At 39.8% G+C, this 26411-nt stretch overlaps 1 protein-coding gene across 6 annotated transcripts in view; it reads left to right on the top strand.

Annotated features, from left to right (window-relative positions):
- Positions 1 to 26411, top strand: part of pde4ba (phosphodiesterase 4B, cAMP-specific a) — a 444556-nt gene that overhangs the window by 351903 nt on the left and 66242 nt on the right. For all 6 annotated transcript variants that reach the window (XM_078407495.1, XM_078407493.1, XM_078407492.1 and 3 more), the window contains one exon: positions 473 to 522. In XM_078407495.1, coding sequence (XP_078263621.1) covers positions 473 to 522 — 50 coding nt within the window. The remainder of the gene's footprint in view (positions 1 to 472; positions 523 to 26411) is intronic.

The raw sequence follows: 26411 nt of genomic DNA, 5'->3' as shown, positions 1-26411 counted from the left end.
TGGCTGATGGGTGGACTAAGTGAAAAAGACTGGAGGTGAAAAGGTGGCAAAAGAGTATCAGATAAGGAAAAAAGAGGAAGACTGAAATGCAAAGTCAGAGGGAGGTATATGGGTGGAAGGGGCCAAGGGATAGGGCAAAGAACAGGGGATAAAAATGGGATGGGAGATGAACATACGTAGGTGGGAGAAGGAGCAGGGTAACTGGCCCGGTGGGACATGGAGGGAGAAATGTGTGTATACTGGCTTGAGGGGGTTGGGACAGGGGTATGAGAAGGGGTGGGTGAGGAGTGGGAGGGTATTGCTTGCAATTGGAGAATGTCCATACTGTTCAATCCATTGGGTTGTAAGCTACAGAAGCAGAACATGAGGTGCGGTTCCTCCAGTTTGTGTGTGGCCTCACTCTGGAGGTGGAGGAGGCCAATGACAGGTTGGTATGGGAATGGTCTAATTTATTTTCTTTCTCTTTCCATAGAAGATCCCCTGCAACAAGTCAACCACCTCTTACAAGAATCAGCCTAACAGGTGCTAAACTCTTTCTTAAAAGTCATATTCAAACCCAAATGATGAATATCAATTCTTATTTAGACGTATAAATTGCAAACAAGACTGTGCTATGAAATGCACTCCAAAGTCCCTCTTATGAATGAAATGCTGACGGTGCACAATTATTTTCTCTGGTCTGACATTGTGCTGTTTTGCTGCATTTAGCATTCTGTCCATTGATTTGCTGGAAACTGGTGAAATTCATTGTTTAGCTACCTTATGGAACTCTTGTTTGACTTCAGAAATGATATTGTCAGGTAAACTAAGATTACCGTTACTTGGAAAGAGCATTGCTTACAATTCTGGTTGGCGCTTTTTGCACGAGGTTTGATGGCACATGAGAGAACATGGATGAGATTGAAGGGTTTTTGAAACAAAGAATGATAGACTGGGCTGAGGATGTTTTCCCCCTTGGGATACAAGGAAGAATAGATAGAGCTTAGATAGAGCTCTCGGGGCGAGTGGAATCAAGGGATATGGGGAGAAGGCAGGCACTGGTTAATGATTGTGGATGATCAGCCATGGTAGCGGCACGGTAGCGCAGCGGTAGAGTTGCTGCTTTACAGCGAATGCAGCGCCGGAGACACAGGTTCGATCCTGACTACGGGTGCTGCACTGTAAGGAGTTTGTACGTTCTCCCCGTGACCTGCGTGGGTTTTCTCCGAGATCTTCGGTTTCCTCCCACACTCCAAAGACGTACAGGTATGTAGGTTAATTGGCTGGGTAAATGTAAAAATTGTCCCTAGTGGGTGTAGGATAGTGTTAATGTACGGGGATCACTGGGCGGCACGGACTTGGAGGGCCGAAAAGGCCTGATTCCGGCTGTAGATATATGATATGATATGATATGATCACAATGAATGACGGTGCTGGCTTGGACGGCCAAATGGCCTCCCCCTGCACCTATTTTCTATGTTTCTATGTTAATAGGAGAAATGTAACTGGTAAATTCAAAATTCCAAGAGACCTCGACCAAACAGATAGGAAATGCAACAATCGGGAACATTAGTCAAAGAAATAGATAGAAATAGAGGAAAAATCTTTGCACCCAGAGTTTGATGAGAGTCTGAAATTCATCGTCTGCAAGGGTGATAGAGAGTAAACACCCTTCACGTTAAAAAAATATTTGGAAGAACATCTGGATAATTATTTGATGCCCTGTAATGGATTACGGATATGGATTTGGTTTGGGATGTGGGATGTGGTTGGACAGGATTTTTTTTTTCCACACGGATTCAAATAGCCATATTAATCAAGGAGGTTTGGGTGATTCTTGATCTGGTGTTTGCAGACAGAACTTATCATGTTATAACCAACTGGGACTCAGATTCCATGTTTCCCTCTCTGCCCTGACCTTGGAGGATCTTCTGAAGGCAAGTAATAGTGGCAGGTCATGTTTATGTTCACACCTGCCGCTGCTGCAAGTGACACAGCTGATGGTTCCGGTCCACAGCCCTCCGTGTTTTAAATGACGCTTCATAGTTTGAGCAAGGATTGTTAGGGATCCCCTAGCATCACCGATGCCCAGCATTCATAATTGGAAATGTTACAATGCAATATTTGTGTTGTTTTAATTTCATTTTGAATACAACCATTTTAATGTTAGTGGATAAATTTAATACCTGTTTGTGCTTCTGGCAAGAAACTTTGGTAGTGTTAATGAGCAATTGTGACTAATTGAGCAAATGTTTTGTTTCTGTGGTGCCTGACTTCAACACACAGCGTAGAAGTTGGGAGGTCATGTTGCAGTTGTATAAGATGTTGGTGAAACCGCATTTAGAGTATTGTGTTCAGTTCTGGGCACCATATTATAGGAAATAAATTGTCATGCTTGAAAGGGTTCAGAGAAGATCATTGAGGATGTTGCCAGGACTAGAGGGTCTGAGGTATAGGAAGAGGTTGAGTAGGCTGGGTCTTTATTCCTTGGGGCGCAGGAGGATGAGGGGTGATCTTATTGAGATGTATAAAATCATAAGAGGAATAGATCGGGTAGATGCACAGAATCTCTTGCCCAGAGTAGGGGAATCGAGGACCAGAGGACATAGGTTCAAGGTGTAGGGGAAAAGATTTAATAGGAATCTGAGGGGTAACTTTTTCACACAAAGGGTGGTGGGTGTATGCAACAAGCTGCCACAGGTGGTGGTTGAAGCTGGGACTATCCCAACGTTTAAGAAACAGTTAGACAGGTACATGGATAGGACAATTTGGAGGGATATGGACCAAGCGCAGGCAGGTCTGACTAGTGTAGCTGGGACAAGTTGGCCGTTGTGGGCAAGTTGAGCCAAAGGGCCTGTTTCCACACTGTATCACTCTATGACATTAAAAATATTTGCAGTGGTAAGACTATATGGTAATTCTCCAATTGCTCACCAGCAGAATTTTGAGTTAAAATTTTGAATTGCAAAAAATGTCAGCTATATGTCGATCATGCATGCAGTTCATGAAGGTGTCCAGCAACCGTTTTCAGGACAACCCGACAGTTTTTCAATTGCAGTAGCAGTTTTTTTTTGTGAGACTTAGAAACTCTTGTCCAGATCTTTCTTCACACCAAAACCTATGGAGGCCACTATCATTTATATTACTGATCTACTAACCCAGAGTCCAGGACTGAAAAAAACAAAGATCTAAGTTCAAGTGCCACCACGGCAGTTATGGAATTTAAGTTGTTGATATCTTGAAATGGTTTAAAAACCTGCAGTATAAACAGGCCCAATCTACAACAGACAGATGTCTGTGAAGACAGTATACTTATTTTGGCACTCCTCCTCATCCAATTAAAATTGTTCCACATTTCTTCACCCTCAGCTTCTACCAGCTAAACAACTTTGGCCTCTATTATAACCTGGCACCAGGACAATCATTAGTTTCCCCTGTCTCTTTTGCAGAAAAATTATCAAATGATTTTCCCCACATTCCCACTATTGGAGACATTTTTGCTGGCAAATGCATGAGCACATTTTATTTGTAATTCAGTCATTTTCCTGAAATCACTTGCAATCCCTCAGTAGGCAACAAATCAATGATCGTAGACAATCCATCATGCAGGGAAATGTCCATTATCCAGGCCGTAGTTAGAATTCTTGCACCCATGATAATTTGTGATATATCAGCCATTACGTCTTTATCTGGAGCAGGTTTGTCAACACACAGACAGCATTTTGGGCAGCTGGCCAGATCTGGCCCAAGAAGGGATAAAGGTAGTATGTGGATTGAAGCATTCCCCACATCCCCTTTCAACAATGTTCACACAGTCCATTGACCATCACATTTGTCTGTGTTCAACAGCACAAAAACAAAACAAAGCCCCAGAAAATGTACATTTCAACTCAAATTTGTAACACCGTCAGGACACTAAGCAGTGATATGTTAAAAAGGGAGTCAGGGCAGTGAGAAACTGAGTCTATGAGTGGCAAAGATGAAAAAAAATAGAGTCACATCACAGCATAAGTAAATCTGATGATGAGGGGTTGCAATAAACATTTAATTAATCTAACTTTATACAAACTTTAAACAATTTAATTAAATACCTTTAAAAAATACAACATTGATTAAATATGAAGAATTATTGAATAAATGGAACATGGTTAGATAAAGGTGTGCAGATGGTTTGTCACTCGGACAGATCATGTAAAACAATCCCAAGTAAATACAGTACATATGGTATATAATTACCAGTATATTTTGGCACTTCTAGGATCTTCAGCTCAGAGTTGGTGAACTGGAGTTTGAAGTACAAGGGTATAAGCAATTAGGCATCGGGAAGGGGGAGTGTTCCCTGGTGATTACCTGGGGGGCCGCCGAGATCGACGAGGGACCCAGCGGAGGGCCGCTGAGATCGACGAGGGACCCAGCGGAGGGCCGCTGAGATCGACGAGGGACCCAGCGGAGGACCGCTGAGATCGAAGGGGACCCAGACGGAGGGCCGCTGAGATAGAAGGGGACCCAGACGGAGGGTCTCATGCAGCCACAGGAGGCTGCAGGCCCGGTTTACCACTGCGAGAAGATAAGACAGCACTATGAACCTTTAAAACTTTGTTGGCGCCAGAAACGTGGCGACTCTTTGTGTAATGCTTAGGTGAAGTCTTCTGTATGAATTTAACAGATTGTTAAAACAAAGAATTCCACTGTACCTAGGTTCATGTGACAATAAAGTTCAATCATTGATTATGTTAACCGTTGATTAACATGCAACATATTTAGATGTGCTGTGGCTGGCCTTGAGCTGTGGGAGCAATAACCCTTTGTGTGTAGGTGGAAAACCACATGAATTGTAAGGTTGAGCACCAAGCAACAGAGATTAGGTGGTAAGTAGTGATGTGGTCTAGTGAATGAAACTAGTGACAGCTAGAAGGTTTTGCTAGAAATATATGCTATTTGAAGATAGACTCACTTTGACAATTTGTATGAAGTTGTTATAATTTGTTCTGCACTCTGGCCATGTTCCTGTACCACTCTCCTTCTATTGACCAGCTCTGTTGTCTGTACTGAAGGCATCTTCAGCTTCCACCATAAGACATCCCCTCCCCATCAGCCCTCAACCTTTTCCGTTTTCCCCACCCCACCACCATCCCTCCAAACATATTGGAGAAACAGAATGTTACACTTCTACCACCTTGGGCGTACCTTGTGTGGCACGGTGGTGCATCGGTAGAGTTGCTGCCTTGCAGCCCTTGCAGTGCCAGAGATCCTGACTACGGGTGCTGTCAGTAATTCGTTTGTACGTTCTCCCCGTGACCGCGTGGGTTGTCTCCGTGTTCTTCGGTTTCCTCCCACACTCCAAAGACATACAGGTTTGTAAGTTAATTGGCTTGGTATAAGTGTAGATTGTCTCTAGTGTGTGTAGGATAGTGTAAATGTGCTGGGATCGCTGGTCTGTGTGGACTCGGTGGGCCAAAGAGCCTGTTTCCACGCTGTATCTAAAACTAAAAACCACCTAAGATTCCAAGTCCTCCCACACCATGTCAGAAAATCCTGGTGGAACTGATGTGTGTGTGTTCAGCCAAAGAACAAGTGTGTGAATCAATTTCTAAATGTTTCCTTTGACTCCTTCTAATGATAGAAGCAGGTTACCAGAATTTGGATCTATGATGAAGAAAAAACACTTCAACCACGTAAGAATGAAAAAAATAAAGCATTTATTAAAACAACAATAAAACAGTAACAACACAACAAACAGCAAGTCTCACATCTTTCCACTGCACACTGTGGACCACTTGAGTAGTAGAAGTCGAGGGTCCTGGCACCATTCCAGGTCCCTGTCTGAGGTGATGCCCAGTGAGCTCACTAGCAGCATGCACTTACATAATCCGCCCTGAGTAAGGGAGCGTACACTCTAATGGGACTGTACTCCCTTGTCTGCAAACAACAGTCAACTATGTTTTTTTAAACTAGGTATGGGAACAGGAGTTCTTTAGTCGTCCTAAATCTCAGATATCTCTGGGAAGAAAGGTTTGTCTTGTCTTACTACTAAATGTCCTTGAGGCTGCATTATCTTATTTACTAGTTCTTCCAAGTGAACAAACTAATTTTCCTCAGCGTCTCATTGTTTTTCTAAGGGGTCAGCGTACTTGATGAGTGCTGTTAGCAGACAACTCTGCTGCAATTTTAGCTGTAAAGCTAGTTTTAATCCTTACATTCATTTCTTTCCTTTGAAAGGAGTAATCTGCTTTTAAGTTGCTCTGGCACAAGGGATAATGGATGCCTCATTATTGCATGCTGTCAATTTAAAGTGAAAGGTCCTTGCAGGAATCATGGAGGGCATCACGCAACCCATTTTTTATTGTGCTGTCCACATTACAATGAATTTATCAATAACATGGCAGAATTACCTGAATTTTTTAATGTTAGGCGTGTACCCTGTATTTTGTCAAAACCTGTGCAAGTGGTTTTCACATCTGTGACTGTTTTACTTTGTAGTATTAATCACTTTGATGGCAGGGCGGTGCTTGTCGTAAAATTTGTCATTTTTGGAATCTTCTGCATGTGGTAAAGGGAAGGTCAGAATAAATAACTTACGGTTGCAAAAGTGCTGAATTAGTTCCAAATGCAAATCAAAAATTCTGAAATTAAAATGATGCCGTAGGCAGAATAATGTTTTATTTGATGTAAGCTTGGTTTTCCTTGTGGGCTGACAAAACCTAAACCCTTTGACTCTTTGTGGATCGAGAGCAAAGACAGTCACTTCTATCATGTATTTTGTAAGTTGGAACTTGCGCATGGTGATGCTGCTGACTCCATTAAACCCAATTTCAGGAATAGATTTAGCTCTTTAGCAACTCTTTCTAAAGTATTTCAGAAACTGTTTTAGTTGCCGGTTTTTTTCACCTACTCTGACATAATCATTTTTAACTCTATAATTGCTTATGACTGGATTGTGATAGCTATTTTGGTTAGATCAATTTTCAAAATGTTGAATTTTGATTGCAATTTTTATTAAGGTCATTTCTGCAGCTAATAGAAATAGATTCATGGAGCCATCCAGTTTGGAAACAGGCCCTTCTTGCCCACACCGACCAACATGCCCCATCTACACTAATCCCACCTGCCATATCCCTCTAAACCTACCCTGTCCATGTACACGTCTAATTGTTTCTTAAACATTGCAAAATCAGAGAAATGTTGCTGAACAGATATGTCCATTTGCACCCACAACCAACATTACCTGGATTAGTGAACTTGCCCATAAAACCTTTTGATATTTTCATATCTCACGTGTTTGTGGCAGCAGAAGAATCTATCCCCAGAAGCATTTTTCTTAAGCTGCGTCACTGTTGCGATTTCCTGTTACAATAATGTCACAATTAAGGTGTTCATTGTTCCTGTCAGCTGCTGTTGACGATCTTTGATTTAAGGCTCCATCACAGCAACTTTACGTCACCAGAGCAGGAAAAACTTGCTCAGTGTTTTTCTCCCTCAGTTTCCAGGTTATGGACACAGATGGGTGCACTTTCCTGTATCCTGTTCTGTCAGTGAAACATAAAAGCTGGCTTTGAAAAATAACCCTTCTCTTCATGAATTTCAGACTACCATTATACCATCTGGAATTTTTTTTAAAACATAGATTTACTTTTAATTGCTTCTCTGGATAGCAAAATTAAAGCAACCGTTTCAATGAATTGATTAAGCTAATTACTGTGAGGAGTGTGTTTCCAGCAAAAAATAAAATGATTGATATAACTTGGCATCCTTTATATTAGGAAAAGAGGAAAAGAAACATTTCCTTTCGTATCCGGTGTTTTGTCCTCAGTGTCTGAAGTCTGATTCATTGTGAGCAGACCTTTCCTGTTTGGGAATTTTTAGGAAGTTAGAGGAGGTGAGAGAGTTGGCTGAAATGTTGATTTGGTGCGAACATTACAAAATCATTACATCATTATGAAACAAAGTGAAATAAAATATTATGTTGAGTTTAAAAAATATAATTAAAGCACTGTAATTTAATATTTAATACACAATCTGCAGAGATCATTGTCGGTGATAGTTTGAATGCTGCTGTTTCAATGCAGAACCTGGATTTGAATTTAGCACAAGTTAAGGAGATGAAAATCTGTCTAATGAAACCGCAGAATGCATACTTCCTGTACTCCATCTCAATAACATGTTGAAGATGCAAGATGATGGGCGGCACGGTAGCGCAGCGGTAGAGTTGCTGCTTTACAGCGAATGCAGCGCCGGAGACTCAGGTTCGATCCTGACTACGGGTGCTGCACTGTAAGGAGTTTGTACGTTCTCCCCGTGACCTGCGTGGGTTTTCTCCGAGATCTTCGGTTTCCTCCCACACTCCAAAGACGTACAGGTATGTAGGTTAATTGGCTGGGTAAATGTAAAAATTGTCCCTAGTGGGTGTAGGATAGTGTTAATGTGCGGGGATCACTGGGCGGCACGGACTTGGAGGGCCGAAAAGGCCTGTTTCCGGCTGTATATATATGATATGATATGATATGGCAGGCATTGAGAAAGGAGCACAATTCTCAATTAACTCACTAAACCATCTGATTTTGGCACTTGAGACCCTTACACTTTGCTTTTCTTACTGGTATTTCTCGGGGTATTCTGATCAAAGTTGGGCAGTTGTAAGGTATGGATATGAAGCCAACTGCGAAATTGCAATAGACCTAATGAAGATCAAGTTTATTATTGCTGGAGTAGTTTACAGGAAAGCATATTGGTGCAGTCAGTACAGATCTTATCCAACCCAATGCTCCGCTAATTAGGTTTAACAGTAAGCTGTTGTTCTGTTGGACAAGTTAAATAAGACTTGGCATGTGATATCGCAATAGCATGAGAGTTTACTAATTGCATTAAGTGATTTTTAAATTGCTTGTAGTGAATGCAAAATAGCCCTCCCAGGCTACAGTTACATTTGACGTTTTGGACACTTCAGTGCTGGAAAACCACACTAATACTAAAGCAAAATACTGCAAAATTCAGGAAGTGTAAAACAAAACTGGAAAGCCAGGCAGCATCTCTAGAGAGAGAGAAGCAGTATTTAGATTTCTGGTGAATGACCAGTTCAGAACTGGGCAGTGTAGTGGCGCAGCTGGTAGAACTGCTGCCTCACAGCACCAGAGATCTAGGTTCGATCATAACTTTGGATGCTGTATTTGTGGAGTTTGCATGCTCTCCCTGTGACCATGTAGGATTCCTTCGAGTGCTTCAAATTTCCTCCCACCAGATGTTAATTGGCCTCTGTAGAATTGCCTGTAATGTGTGGGGAGTGGATGAGAAAGTGGGATAACATAGGATCTATGTGAACAGGTGATTGATGGTCAGCATGTACTCAGTGGGCCGAAGGATCTCTTTCAATGTCGTATCTCTAAACTCTAAACTCTGATCTGAGGAAGAATTTCTCAGTAAATCTCAACTACTTTCGATAGATTCCACACTAAAAAAATCTCGTACCTTTTCACTTAGGCCCTAATTCCAGTAATTTTCAATTCAGTTGACATTTGGGTAACTGGTGTAAATTTTAGAGGATAAATGACCATGACTCCTCGGCCAATGTGGAGTTAGTTGAATTCATTGGTTGAAGAGTGAATGGTAAGGGGGAAACAACTGCCACTCACTGTGATTATTACCCATTGACATAGGGCAAACGTGTGTGTGCATCTATCAGAGTTTGCATGGCTATGAACCCATCTGTGCACATGAACACATAAACTTTGTGACCAACTCCTAGCCGCATACCTAGCCTGTGCTCCCAATCCCCCAAAGGCACAAAATGCCTCAGGCTCTGAAGAAGGGTCTCAACCCAAAACATCACCCATTCTTTCTGTTTAGAGATGCTGTCTGTCCCGCTGAGTTACTCCAGGATTTTGTGTCTATCTTCGGTGTAAACAGGCATCTGCAGTTCCTTCCCACACATTCCCAATCCCCCACTCCAGTCACACACCTGATCTACAAATCTTTCTGTTCGTCCCAATTCTGAGCCATATGTTGGCTATCACTGTTACCAGGTGTATATATGAAACTTCATAGAAACTAGCCATTTGATAGCTATAGACAATCGGGCAAAACAAGATCTGCAACATTGTACTATATTTTTATTTAATAGAGCTGATCTGAGCCCACACTCTAATTAATCTGCTTCTGAAGAAATATCTGGCAATATTACAGGAGATCTTTCACTTAGTGATCTGATGTGACTGATGAACCTGCTTCCATTGAGAAGAAATGCCAGTGCCATTAATGATCAACTAAAGTGTTTGTTTGCTTTATAAATATGAGTGGTGATGCTGCTTCCAGAGAGCAGACACATACTGTAGCATATCCTATTCACTCCTCAATTTCTTTTGTCCTTCCAGATAAGTCAAAATGGGAATTTGCTTTTGAAAGTCATTGGTAAAGATATTGGAGGTAAAAAAAAAAATCTGCGCTAATGTTGCACGAAGGCTCATCAAAAGTGCCTGCAGAATAAAATATAACGAATGAAATAACCAAAGTTGGGAAATAATGAAAACACCTTTATTTCTGTATTGTGATATAATCCTGTATGTCCATCCATACATGTAACGTTAATATTAAAATTAGGGCGTACAAAGCCAGTGGTTTATTGGATTATCACATTAAGGAGTTGGTTTCAAACTGGAGATCAAAATATTTACGCATTATTTCCTTCTAGTTACAAATCCTGAATATCCATTTCAAATACGTAGACTTACCATTAGTTTAATACTTGACAAAAGTGCAGCAAGTTGCTTTTTAAGTTTGCGAACTATCCACAAATAGAACATAGGGCACAGGAACAGCACCTTCAGCCCAGAATTTTTGTGCCATAGGTGATGCCAAGACAAACTCTTATCTGTCCATATATGAACCATATCCCTCCATTCCTTGCATATCCATGTTCCTATCCAAAGGCGTTTTATGTGTCACAATTAGATCTGCCTCCGTGACTTTCCCTGGTGGCGTATTCCAGGCACTTGCCAGGAGCCTTCCAAGCCCAATATGTTCATAATAAAACTTGCCCCGCGCATCTTCTTTAAGCTTTGCTCCTCTCACCTTAAAGCTATGCTTCTGGTATTTGATATTACCATCTTGGGAAAGAAGTTTTGACTGTCTATCTAAACTCTCATAAGTGTATATATTTAATCAGGTCTTAACCTTTGAAGTTCCAGAGAAAACAATCCAAGTCTATCCAATCTCTCCTTGTAACTAATACCCTCTAACCCAGGCATCGTTCTGGTAAATCTCCTCTGCACCCTTTCCAAAGCCTCCACATAACCTCCTGAACTGGGGCAACCATAACTGCTTATGATACTCCAAATGTGGCTTAATAAAAACCTTATAAAACTGCGTAATGACTTCCTGTGACTCTCATAACCATGCCTTGATGAATGAAGACAAGCATCCCATATGCCGTCTTTACCACTCTCTCTACTTATGTTGCCACTTTCACGAATTATGTACTTGGACCCCAAGATCTCTCTGTACATCAAGACTTTTAAGGGTCTTGCCATTAATTATATATTTTCCCCGTAAGTTTGACCTCCGAAAGTGAAATACTTCACACTTGCTCGGATTAAACTTCATCTGCCATTTATCCGCCTATTTCTGTAGCTGATCTTTTTCCCGCTGTATACTTTGACAGCCTTATTCACAGTCCACGACTCCAGCAACCTTGGTGTCATCTGCAAATACATGCAATAAGAAAATGTCTGTCTATTTGAGGTAGCTGGTTCATGTTTGCACTCCTAAAACCAAATGTATTTGGGTTGCAGATTTAATGCATCTCCAGTGAGATGAGAATTGTTTATTTTCTCCTCACACACCCACTGTCATGCCACACAGAAATTGAGAGAGATTGGTGAGGAGAATTCACACTCTCATCTGGGCTCCTACAACAGGAATGGCACCTAAGTGAACAATAGAGGTCTGCTGCCCTAAATCAAACTTAGTGTGAGTCCCTAAATGCGAAGAGGGGGAAGAATTTGTCTTTCTATTCCATTTTGCGTAGTTTTCATGAATCAGGTCTTCCAAACAGTTGTAGTAAAGAAATAATGACCCCAGGGAGTCTTGAGCAATGGAGTATTTACCATGGAATCCAAAATGTCTATGTCATTGAGTTTGGGTTTGATATTTATCAAAATTAGCGTGATATACAGGACAGTTGATGGATGATAGGATAAGTTCAAATAATGAAATTAAATTTACAGATAAGTTGTTAATTTGATGTACAGCTGTCAGAGGAATACTCACAGACACAAATCTGTTGAGAGGCTCTAGAATATTCTCTTAGTGATTACAGTGATAAACTATAACAGATGAAAATTTTGATTACTAAATATCTTCTCACATGTTCACATTTGTAGAATTCAAACGAATGAAATTATCTTATTCAGACAAAATTGTTAACAATTTAACTCCTTTACCTATGGATCTAGAGTTTCAAATCTGCTTTGGACAGACAGTTTCCTTTACCTTTGTGCTGTAAGGACTTGTGTGAAATGATCGTGGAGTTTCTCAGCTTGGTATAAAATAGTAGTAAGAACATAGCAAAACCTGCAGCAGGTTCTTCAGTAAATTGTGAGAAATTGTCAATTTTCGTCCATAAAACTATAGGAATGGTTCGTAGAGGAAAAGGGAGAGACCAAAAATTCAAAATGATGTTCTTTAAGTTAAAATATAGTAACATAACAGGTCCAATGCAAGTAGTAAATTATTGCCTACTTTGCAAATTCACCACATTTAGTTAAATAATTAATGTGAACGTAAAGCACTTTGGGATATTCTCGGTTGGGGAAAAACTATTTGAACAAGATATCCTTTTCTTTATTTCATCAGGTTCTTTCGCCAGCTCTGTTTCTAGCCCAATACTAAGCTGGTGTACCAAACATGCAGAAATAAAAAATCAATGCAAAATAGGACCAATGTGTCTGGGCTAAATAAATCACAACTCTCTTTATGAAACACTTTCACTGCTTCTGAAAAGAAATTATTTGTAAACCAAACAATGCACACCATGCTTCCATGGTCGTCGACTGACCTGGTCCAGTTGTTTTTTCAGTCAATTGATATTCATAAGGGGTTTGTCAATGATAGTGGGGTTGCATGTCAAGGGTAGAGTGGCTAAACCCCCTCTTGTTGGAAACAGTCATTGGATGGCTCGTTTGTGGTACAAATGTTACTTGACAGGTATCAGATGGAGCTATGAATGGAATTGAACACGGTGCTATCATCATCAAACATCCCTATCCCAGACTTTAAAAAAGAAGAAACATTATTGATGAATCATCTGAAGATAATTAATGCTCAGCTGAGGAGTTCTTGCATAGAATGTTCATGATTCTAAGTCAAAATGGTTTATGTGTTCTAGTGTTGGGATAATTAACCAACAACATAATCATAATTCTTTCTGTGGGGTATGACTCCAACAATTGGAATGTTTTCTCCTTGATGATCGTTGATCAGGGGTCAGGGGTATTGATGCTGCCTTGATGTCAAGAGACATAAAGCACAGAAATAGGCCTGTGCCCCCTTGTCCATGCCAACTATTAATTACCGATCTATATTAATCCCAGTTACCAGCATGTGAACTGTAGCCTCTATTCCTTACCAATTCAAGTTCTCCTTTAGATGTTTCTTAAATGCTGTGAGAGTAACTGCCTCCACTATTACCTCACTTTTTTCCTCTCCAAAGAACACAAAACTAGGTTATCTAACCACCCTCTGGATGAAAAACAGAAAGGGAATGCGTGAAAGAAATTGCATCCTGTGCATTTGTAAGGGAAAATGCTGTAAACCGTGAGGTGGTTGGTGGGAGTTGAGAAATAAAGGTGTCATAATTAGTCAGCTTGTGACCTGGATATTTCTGGGTGATTTTCCACATTATTGGGTTGGTGTCAGTGTTGCAACTGTACCTGAACAGCTTGTCAAGACCTGCAGCTCGTTCTGGAGCACAGGCCCCAGTAATGTGCTGGGACGTTGTCCAGTCGCATACCTGTCCTGGAACAATGCCTGAACGTATTCCCTGTGGTGCCAGGCATCCTGATCTAACCTGATCCAAATGCAGAGAGATGATCACGCAGACCACGGCCCTTCCCTTGTGGCTGAGAATCCTCCCCACAAAGTGAGGCAGGTGTTGAACAGTGACTAGAACCTGAGAACCAAAATCCAAAACAGAAGGTTTTTTAATAACTATTCCTGTCATTCCTGGATGACTATTCCTGGATTGTTTTTAAATGTCTGACAATCTGTGTGAGAACATGAAAATTAAAAGTGATCAATCAAAACACCTCAAGGTAAATAAATTGAAAGCTTTGAGGCTCAGCAGTATAAAGAATAAGAACTAAAGCACGGCTTGCATATAACATTTTATAGACAGGTCAGTGACCCCATTCACTGGCCGCTCAGTTTTATGACTTGCGGTGCATCCAGCTGTAAATCAGGTCAAATGGCATCTGATCTCCAACTCGTCTCTGATTTCTGTTTCAACGCACGGGCACAGAAATCAGGGACAAGGTGACCTGCAAGGAGGACAAAGCAGGATGTAGCAATTCTCTACTTAGCTGCCAGCTGAGGTTGACCTCCACCACTACGAATAAGTCATCAAAATGCAAATTCATTTTATTTTGAATATTTTAAAATCATTTCTATATTTGGCAGTCCTTTTTCTGGTCATCACAGATCGGGCCCCAAAACTTGAAATAGGAATACCAATGCAAATCTACATTCAATGTGCAATATTTATTCCATAATATTTATTCCGTAATCCTTTACAAAAATTCTTGGGAACTATAACTCCTTTAAAAACTTATGTGAAATGTTGTCATATCTTATGCTAGAATAGTTAACAGTCTCATCTCTTCACCAAAGAAATATGGAAGCTGGAGTACTCCAAGCTTGTGGTTGGAGCATTTTATAATCTAATTATGTAATGTTGAAAGTTCAAATTTCAAACGAAGTTCAACAAATTACCAATCTGGATATCCAAGTGGACCTTAACGATACCTAAATGAAGAAAAATAAGCTTTTTTCGCTAACATTTGTACATTAGCCAATTGCAATTGAAAGAAGGCTGGCTGACCATCTCAAAGTTTATAGTGGAAACTGGCTGACTTGTTAAGTGAAAATACTGTAGTTCCTGCAGCCTGAAAAAAATAAAAAAATTGTGAGTTTTTTTTAGATATTTTAACAGAATCTCATGTATGGCTCTGGTAACCGTTTGATGAATGGTTAATCAAACTGCACTGGAGAAAGAGAATCATGAGAATGTCTCCAGGTGGTGAATTACCGATAAGAGCAGCAGTGATGGTCATTTGGTGTCATTTTCTTTGGATATCAAAAGAGTCATTTGAGCATCATTTACTAAATTATTTAAACCAATCAACATGTATCAATCAATAGCATTGAATCCTGTTGATAATTTCCCCATGCAACTGCCCTATTTTTCTCCAATTCTCTCTGTCATTCCGTTCCCCTTTTCCTCTCCTCTAACAATCCTTTTCCTCCTTCCCCACACTATTCCTTTTATATCGTACTTGCCTCACATCTCACTCTGTCTCTTCTCTTGTTCTCTTGTTTGTTTGTTTGTTTTTTGTTCATCCTGACGAGCTTTATCTATATACTGCGTCACTCCTGATATATAAATCCCATAACAATAGAGACAAAATGTCCAATGTCTGTAGCCAAGAATAATGAGACCGTTGTTTCTCAGGCATCAGCTAAGAATTTACTGGAGTTCTGTTTGCTCTAGAGTTCCCATGTTTTATTTTATTATGATTTTAACTACAGTTGATGTGTTCAACATTTTCTGGTTTTGTGGAGCTGCGAGTCAATGTAGGGTACAAAAACAAGGGTTGGAGTACTTTGCGTCTGTATTGCTATTAGGGATTTTCCATCAATGAGTGTAGCTTGTGAAACCAGTCAGATGATAAACCCATGTCATTTAGGATCAGAATGATTCATTCATTTACAATAAAACAGATGTTTAGTACATCACTCTGACCTACTTTATAATTCAACCTGGGAGTATACCTGCCATCATGTGAATCAATTACAAGCCACAATGAGGTTATGACCTAGTAACACCCAACCTGGAGGCAAATTCAAATGTCATATTTCACCTGAGACATTTAAATTCAGTTGATTTAGAAAAAAGTCCAAAATAAAAAGCTAAACCTTTCCTGTTGCAAAAACGAATTACCTTTCATTGAAGGGAATTTATAAACCTTAATAGGTCAAGGTTAGATGTGACTCCAGATTCACAAACATGTGGAGGACACTTGATGACATTCCAAGATACCCTTAGAAATCACTAATTTTTAACAAATAGCTGTAAAAATACAAACGGATCTAGATGTTGAACTCAGATACAACGTAGGCACACACAGCCGGTCATCCTTCAAAGTTCCTGCCTCTAACATTCGGAAGTTGTGAAAATTTGGTAGTGTAGTACCTTTTACCCATTCACCCAAACACTGCCATCAACACTATGCCATTGACAAAATCAAATCAAATATTGAAGAATCAAAGCATCGAGATATACTCAATGTCTTCTGCCGTCATGAAGTTGATAAATCATTACTCATCTATGTTGAACTCCACTTGGAAGAAACATTGAGGGAGTGAAGGCATGGGATATATTCTAGTTAGTTAATTCAAAGTGCAATACCATGATATACATGGTAGAAGTATGATAGATAACTGAAGGAATTAGATGTCAGGCTAGACCTGTTACAGATGATGGGAAAAATAACAAAAGGGAAATATCCCACTTGGCCCAATCCAAACCCAAGAACATTGCAGACATAGATCTATGCATGTCGATATCCATGTGACTGACTAGCTTACATCCTCCATCCTATTGAATAACACTATCAACTAAGGTAGACCCACAATAGATTGCAGACACTGAAACTAACATTTATGAGATATTATGGTCAACAACTGTTGCAGAATTGGGTTGCTCCATAAATCTTTAAACTCATGATCCTGAATATTACTTATTCTACTCGCTGAAGTAAGATTCCAACTTGGTGATGCTACATGAATGATAATATGATTACAGAAAAGCCAAAGCTGGATGCTGAAGGCAGAACATTGAAGTTCTGGACCCAATGGGTTTTAGTATGGCTTTGCAGTTTTGCTGAATGGCACTGGGCTCCATGAATATAGCAAACTTTAAAAAAAGATAAACAAATTACAATCACCTTTAGCCACAAGGGCCGAGGGAACGATCTGTCTTATACTCCTTGAAATCAACCAATTCATCTTGCTTCTCTTAATATTCCAAGAGGCTGACCACATTCATTGCAACTAGAACTAGAAGCCATGATAGCATTCTGACTATGCTCCAGCATTTACTGCATCTCCAGCTGAGTTATTTGAATGAAGATGCATCACTGACAGTTGCCCAGTTGAAGATTAATTAAGTAGGGCCTGTCCACAAAAACTGGGTCAATCCATCTTGGCCAATTACTTCCCCACACCTCTACTCTCAGCCATCAGAAGCTTATCAACAGTGCCATCATGCCACGTTTACTTAACAATAATCTTTTCAATAATACTCTGATTGATTTATCAGGTCATTTTCTTGCTAGTCAAATAAGTGCAGATGCTAAAATTCTGAAATAAAATCAGAAAACATCAGAAAAAAACTCCACGAGAAGCGAAAAACAATGTTTCAGTTTGAAGGATCCAAAGTTTCAGGTCTGTCAGCCAAAGACCTAAACCTTTGGCTGTTTCTTTTTCTGGTGATATTGCCTAACCTCTTGAATGTTTCCAGCATTTTCTATTATTATTTCAGAATTATTTTGTTCCAGATATATACAAAGGACCAAGACACCATTTGGTAAAATGTAATGTCAAATATCATTGAGAACCTAGAAAAAAACTTGTCACTAGCTAGAATCTTGTCTAGCACAAAGGGAGTCATTAATCTCATCTCTAGTACATTGCTGTATGATTTCCCCAGAAAATCTTGTCGACCCAACTAACTTCTGTAACTTCGTTAATTACTCTCTCTCCCCCCTCCCTCCCTCCCCCATTATAAGTTCTGAATGCCAGTGTTTGGTGATTGCATGTGTTCAGTTTTACTTCTAATGATGCAGCCCATTACTATATGCAACAACATGTGGACAATGTTCTGGTTTAGGACGCCAATGAGAGGTAATATTCACACCACAAACGTCGCGAGCAATTCCAATTTTGAACAGATAATGTCTAACCACTTGTCTTTGACATCCGAGAAGTAATTTTTGTTATTACCACCATCATAATTAGCAGCTTGGATGGTCGCCAGCCACATCAATATTCTGACTATAAAAATAGTCCAGAGGCTAGATATTCAGCAACAAGGAACTTATCTCCTCATCCCAATAACTTTCCACCATCAGCAAGGCACAAGTAAGAAGGTGATGGCATGCTCTGTACTTGCTTTAATAAATATAGTTCCAAAAAATATGAATGCTGAAACTATCCTTGGAAAAACTAGCCTGCTTGATCGGTACCACTTACCACATACTTACCCTCCACCATCAGAGTTTCATGTCTGCAGTGTATACTGTCCGTAAAATATATAAAATGAATTACCATGATTCTTCAGTAACCCACTCCTGAGCTGTGAATGGAATGAGCTGTCAATGGAAGGCCAAGTACAGCTGACGCATGTGAACTCCACAGACTCCAAGTTCCTCTATAAAACTCAACAACCTGACTTGGATAGTCAATTACTGAGGCAAAGATCATGAATTTCTTATCTGACAACACTGTGAGAAGAGTATCCACATAGATAATAAATAAATAATTATAATACATTTTTATTTGTCATATGTAGGTTGGCACAGGGTCAACGGTACAATGAAATGTATTTGACAAGACAACGGGTCACCTCAGCAGTAATATTCCAAGGATAAATAAGATTTTAAAAATGACATCAGTAAGGTAAAAAGACAATATTCAAAATAATCAACATATATGATTTGAAATATGTTTATGAGTTCAGAAGCCTGATGGCCTGATGGTAGAAACTGTTCTTAAGTCTGGTGGTACGTGCAGCCATACTCCTGTATCGTCTGCCTGACGGTAACAAGGAGAACAGCCTACGTGCTGGGTGGCTGTGGTCCTTGGTGATGCTGCGTGCCTATAATTTATTGACCATGATAATGATAATAAAATTTCCAAAATTGCACTTACATATTGATTTACAACTTTGCTAACGGGTGATTGTAAATGGTAACTTCATTCTGCAGTTACTTCGGGGCAATTGAATACCAAATGTAACACGTATAAAGTACATCTTTTACTTATTGTGTACAATCTGTGGAATTCATTGCCACAGACGGCTGGGGCGGCCAAGTCAATAGATATTTTAAGGTGGAAATTGATAGGTTATTGATAGGTAGAAGGGTCTCAACCCGCAGCGTCACCCATTCCTTTTTCTCCAGAGATGCTGCCTGTCCCGCTGAGTTACTCCAGCTTTTTGTGTCTATCTCCAGTTTAAACTAGCATCTGCAGTTCCTTTCTACACAGGTTCTTGATTTGTACAGGTGTCAGGGGTTATGGGTAATGTGGAGAAGGCAGGAGAATGGGGTTGAAAAGGAAAGATAGATTAGCCATGATGGAATGGCGGAGTAGACTTGATGGGCCGAATGCCTAATTCTGCTCCTATGACATGAACATTTTTTTTTTGTTCTTTCGAAGGGTCTATCATTGATTTTAAAAGTAATTTATACTTGCTATTGAGATGCAAGCAACCCTGAGCATGCTTTTTTGTTCTTCAAGTAAATTGCCCCAAGCACATGGCAATCTTGATTGTTTGTGCAAATGAATGGCTTACTGAGGCATTGCATAGATTACACTTACATGATTGGTCAAATTAAAGGGGTGTTCCATTGCCTGGTGTGCATTACTAGACTGAGCACTTTTTTTCTGGGGTGGACCTACAAATGTATTGGTGCCAGACTTTGTGTGGAGGAGCCAGCTGCTCTGTATGCAATGTGGAACTGTCAAACATGCTGGAAATTGTCGACCTCAGTGGATATCCAGAGTAAGGTCAAACTCGACTAATTTTCAGCCACTGATGAAAAGTTGCTGGAGGAAGTCACCTTGATCCTCAGCAGGGAAATCCTGCACTGTGACGTCCTCCACATAAAAATCCCATCACATGAGGTGCAAGTGAGATAGAAACAGCTGCACATGGCTCTCCACAAACCACAAATTCAAGCCGCTTCAGATTTGCGCTCTGATTTCATCTGACATCTTTCTGCTCAGAATTTAGCATTGAACTCAAAAGAGCACACAGAATGGCAAACTCTTCTATATTATATGAGACCTTATGGAGAGTTTGTGGCAGCAGCAGACTCACCAACATCTCGAATTCCCCGTCTTCTTCACCTCTAACCTCAATATTGCCCTCCGTTTCTCATGTATTGCTGCATTTCTATGTCCTCCTCCAGGACGTTGACAAATTTATGCTCCCTCAGGCACATTTCCACTCATTCCATGTCTAAGCCAAATGATCAAGTATGCTTGAATCTCTTGAGCTCACAGGTGCATACGATAAATCCAGTACCTGTCATCATCACTGTTCTACTCAGAGAAATCTGTTCGGAGAAATCTGTTCTCTAGCTCACGTTAGTTTATAACTTTTTCAAATGGCCAAATCCCAAACTCAATGACAGCAAAACTCAGTCTGAAGGTTTCATCTGTGTAGCTACTTGTATACATCAGTAACAGAGATAAAGCTGACAACAGGATATTTCTTCATGGACATGCTGCTCTTGATATCATACCAAATAAGTGAACGTTCCCATGAAAAAAAAATGGTGCCATGCATTTGGAAGAAATAAGATCACATTTGTAATGTGAACCATAGACAAATAGGTTCCTTTGAACTCCATTCCTCTATTGTAGACACGATTAAATCTGGTGATCAATCCTTATTCTTCTGAATATGCATTTGTAAGTCATGGTCTATTGTCCTGAAAATTCAACTGCATTATTCTGGATAGATAAGAACACATGAAACTGAAGGAGGAAGAGGCCATTCAACTGTGGTGCCTGATCCATCGTTCAATAAGATCAAAACCAATCTTTGAACTCAGCCCTACTTTTCTGCATCGATCCCATATTGCTTGATTCCCATAATTATAATATCGTTGTTGGATGCTCACATTAGAATAGACAAATATTAAATGTTTGTCTGTGAAGCAGTACCAAATGATTCTTTAGAGAGCCACTGGCATATCCCTTTTGAAAATACCTCAATCATTAGGCAGCCTCCTTTTAATAGATACAGTTCAACAGAATAATTCCAGAATTTGTCTTTTCCCAAATCTATTAATGTGCTTTATAATAAATCTATTGTTTTGCTTTCTTTTTCATTCCAATCTGCATTAAATTTCATTTTTTTAAAATAGTGTCTTATTATTGAGTTGTATGAAACTGCATATTTTCAAGTCATGATATGATACACGATACAGAATTATTACGTTCCATGGATTGTTGCCCTCTGCTTAAATATACATACACCTGTACCATTCTTGTTGGCAGTAAGAGATGTCCTAGTGAGCCAGTGCGTCATTATCATGTTGCTTGGCATGTGAAACGTATTAATTGCTGCTACAATGCAAATATATTCATTGCAAAGACTTGTCACCTACATTTCTAAATAAAATAATGTTGCCCACTTTGATCCTATAAATCAGGACTGGATGTATGGATGTATGAAAGACCGTGTCCATTCCCTCCACAGATGCTGCCTGACCTGCTAAGTTCCTCCAGGACACTGTGTTTTGTTTGCAAAATTTACCCCACTTCAGATGGTAATTATTTCTAGGTACACAAAAAAAGTAGATTAGGGAGGGTGAGAGGTAGGTAGGTGGGTAGGAAAGTGATGGGTGTGTGGTTGGGTGGGTGGGTAGATCGGTAGGTGGGTAGGTAGGGGATGGGTGTGTGGTTGGGTGGGTGGGTAGATCGGTAGGTGGGTAGGTAGGGGATGGGTGTGTGGTTGGGTGGGTGGGTGGGTAGGTCGGTAGGTGAATAGGGAGGTAGGTGGATTGGTAGGTCGGTAGGGAGGTCAATAGGGAGGTAGGTGGGTAGGTAGGTACCGCCGATGTAGCCGCCGGGCAAGCCAGGCCTACCGGAAGGCTTGGCCCTGCTCGCCGGGAACACTCCCAGCCGTGCTGCTCACTGGGAACACCAGGAATAAAGCCCGTTGCTTGATTGATATACCTAAATATTGTAGTTGTGTAGTGGCACATCTAGTAGAGCCATTGCCTCATAGCAACAAAAACCCAGTTCAATCGTGATCTCGGGTGCTATCTAGGTGGAGTTTGCAAGCTCTCCCTTTGACTGTGTAGATTCTGTCAACAGGTCACACTTTCTTTCCCATATCCTAAGCATATACGGTTGATTGGTGAATTGGGCACTGTAAATTGCCCTCTTGTGTGAGTGGTAGAATAGGGGGTAGGTTGGAACATAGAACCTAGAAGAGTACAACATAGAATCAGACCCTTCACTCGAGGATGTCTGTGCAGACCATGCTGTCAATCTAAATTAATCCCATCTGCCTGCACAAGGTGCATATCCTTCTGTTCCCCGCATGCTCATGAATCTGTCTAAATGCTACATAAATGTTGCTATCATATCTGGTTCTATCACTTCCACTGGCAGTATTTTCCAGGCACCTATCGCCCTCCATATAAAAAAACGTGCATCGTAAATCTTCTTTGAACTTCCCCCACTCAATTTAAACATGCTCTTTTGTGTTTGACATTTAAATTCCAGGATAAAGACTCTGACTACCTATCCTATCTATGCCTCGTAATTTCATACACTTCTATCAAATTGTCTCTCAGTATCTTACATCCCAGCAAATAAAATCTAAGTTTGTCCAACCATACCTTACAACTGATGCTTTCTAATCCAAGCAACATCCTGCTAAACCTCTTCTGCACCCCCTTTAAAGCTTCCACATCCTTCTTGTAATGGGATGATCAGAACTGCGCACAGTACTCTAATTTGGCCCAACCAAACCTTTCTACATGACTTCCTGGCTTTTATACTCAATGGTCCAACTAATGAAGGCAAACATGCCCTACCACAAATTTACGACGATACGATGCGATGGAACTTTATTTATCTCAGGAGAGAAATTGATCTGACAACAGTCATTAAACACAAAATACATGAAACATGAAACATGAAATTAAAGAACATGAAATTACCACCTATCTAGTTTGGTGCTACTTTCAGGGACTTGCTCTCCAGATCCCACTGCATTTCAATCCTCTTGAGGGTTCTGCTCTGTACTATATACTTTTCTCTTGCATTTGACCTTCAAAATGCACCCTCTTGCACTCTCTGGACTAAACTTTAATTGTTATTTCTCCGAATTGATGAGAGTCTTGGGAGAAAGAAAAGAATGGGATTAAGTTGGAATTAGTATAAATGGGTATGATTGGTGATCAGTTTCATGACATGATGAGCCGAAAGACTTTTTTCTACACTGCCTCTCTCATGATATTTTTTTAGCAATTGTTAATTCATAATCCAACATAACCAAATAACCATTGTCTTCGGTTGCAACTAGAACATTCTATGATGATTCACATAATTTCACAGAAATTTTACTGAATAAAGTCTGCACTTTGACAACAGAGGATCATACCATTGCTAATGTGTCAGCCCTGTACCTTGCTTCTGAGGTTATGGGTTCAAGCCTCACGACAGAACCTCGAGCATGCAATCCGGCATTGCCTTCCTGTATAATGTTGAGAGAACACACACTCTGAAATCATTAAACCAAGGTCCCATCTGTACTCTCGGGTGAACAAATGTGTTCCTATTTTAGTTTCTAATGAGCAGCTACACTTCAAAATAACTTAATGGGAATCAAGAACCAACTTATCAAGATTTTGTAAAACACTATGTCAAGGATTTTTTTTTTTCGTTCTGCGAATATCAGCTAATTTACTAAAAAAACAGGTAACAAACTTGGGATCTTTTTTGTCAATGTGGCCAAATTCTGCAATGGGAACAGTATTTACCAAATAAGCCATTTCAGGATTTGAGAGGATATTTTAATATCTCTGAATAAAGCCAAATTAGTATTTCAGGGAAATTTCTTGGCCTGGCCTTAATTTGTATCATCATCTGGCGTCTTTCTGCGTATGATGTGGTTGTTTCACCAGTCGCAGATGTGGATTTATGAAAAATCATAGACGCACTGTCTGAACCCCTTGTGTTCCCAACATTCCAAAAAAGTTAAACAGCTGAAGCAAAATTAATGGTTGTTGTACAAGGAGAGTGGTTAGATTTCATAGAGCCACATTGAATCAATTGGAATTATGTTGGATAAGTTCCAGTTTATGAGTTCAAAGAGCCTTTATGCCATTATTGACGTACATCCTGCCATTTCTTTGGGATAAAGATTTACTGGTTCAGTTTATTACATGCTCCATGAGGGACTATGAAATTTTGATGGTTTAAGGGGCAAGTATAAATATTCAAACTGGAATATTAATACGCTCAAATAACCTGATTGCTTCAACTTTCAAGTATTACATTCATCACTTAACATATTGTATATTTTGATTTAAGAAAAATAATAAATGCAATAAAGCTAAAAAACATGAGGAATACACAGCAGGGGCAGCCAATATATAGAAGAACAGAATATCTTAACATTTTAACTGACATTTACTTAATTACAATGCCTATTTTTTGTCAGATTCAATGCATTTCAATTTTTGTTGAATATTTTCAGGAACCTTTAAGCAAAAGATGTTTTTTTAACTCATTCTAGGCATGGTAACATAGTGATTAAGTTACTTCATTCAAATCCGGTGGCCAACACTAATAATCAAGTTCAACCATATAAAAATTTTAATTAAATTAAGTAAATAAATATGAATATGAATTTATTTTGAAAACTAGTTTAGGTAATGGTGTCCACAGAACTAAGTTTGCCATAAAAATCCATCTTGTTCACTAATGATGTATGGGGAAGGAATTCACCAGTCTCAGGAAGGGTCTCAACATGAAATGTCACCAATTCCTTCTCTCCAGAGATGCTGCCTGAACCGTTGAGTTACTCCAGCATTTTGTGTCTTATCTTCAGTGTAAACCAGCATCTGCACTTGCTTCCTACATATTTTGTCTGCTATCCTGACATCTGGCTGTTATGTGACCACAGAACCACCGGTTAGGAGTAGACAACAAATACTAAACTTAACAATTAACATCAGATCACCTTCTTTCGACCCAGGTTAGGTACTTTGGCCTCTGACAATGCTCCTATTGCTCTGTGGTTGAGACCAATGTAAGCGTGTCCATTTCTTTTACAAAAGTGCTCTAGAGTAATAAGTAAGAAGCCATTCTCATAATCGCAAGTTTGTGCAAGCTTAATGTTTCGTGTCAAAACTAGTCTGGAATAATCATAATCCAGTTCCCAGACAATAAATCCATTTCATGTGTTCCAGGTTGTCCTCGACACAAGTCTGAAAGCTGGTTTCATGCTCCCAAGTAAATATTTCAGTTATGCCATTGACGTCATTGAAGTCATTAATTGGACATAAGGCCCTCCCAGCTGCAGATCCTGCCAAAACACTGAACTCCACACATACTGTATTTAAAAAGGAAGTGCAGTATCACTGACATGCTTTCATGGTGTCCTTTTCATGAAACTAATCAAATAAATATTAAACAGAAATGCACTTAATCTAAATTTTTTGAGAACCAATGTTTGACATTCTAAACACGGGTGCCTTGTGTGGTTTTGTCCCAGGATTTTAACATAAAAGGCTCGAATCGGATTTTTCGTTAGTCGCAGAATGTCCTTTGTTTCAGCTTTAAATTAATGTTTTTCCACTTACATTCAAGTTGTTCAAGAACATTATGTCTCACTCTGTGTTTTTCACATTATACAAAATGAGTACAGATTTGAAAACCTGTACAGGGCAGCAAGCTTCCTTTATTTTATTAAAATGTACAAAAATAATTATAATGGTGATTGACTAATCTGTGGCAACCTTCCACCATTCCGAACACCGTTCTCTGGCATAGAGTTTAGCTCAGAGGTCCCAAACATTTTCAGCTGTATTCCATTTCAGACAGATTGGTTTCTGCTTTCGAACCCCCACCATTTGCAGTCCAATGATAAAAAATTGTTGTTTCCTAATTGGGCTCAATCGCACTCCTAATGTCAGTTTGAAAAACCATGATCTAAGAGCATCAGAGAGTTGAGATTATAGCTAAAATTTAAGAGGCCATTAATTTACAACTAATGTGTGCAGAAATTTGTTCTCTCAGTAATGTATCGCTGGACAGATCATTAGAAGTATTTAAGGTGGAAACAGATAAATATTTGAAAGCTCAAGGTATTGAGGGTTTAAGGGAATTCACCCAGAGAGGAATTCGGAACAGCATAG

This window comes from Rhinoraja longicauda, chromosome 11 (assembly GCF_053455715.1).
Source record: "Rhinoraja longicauda isolate Sanriku21f chromosome 11, sRhiLon1.1, whole genome shotgun sequence".
Classification (NCBI taxonomy): domain Eukaryota; kingdom Metazoa; phylum Chordata; class Chondrichthyes; order Rajiformes; family Arhynchobatidae; genus Rhinoraja; species Rhinoraja longicauda.
Note: the sequence above shows the minus strand (reverse complement) of the source record. Positions and strands in the feature narration are given on the sequence as shown.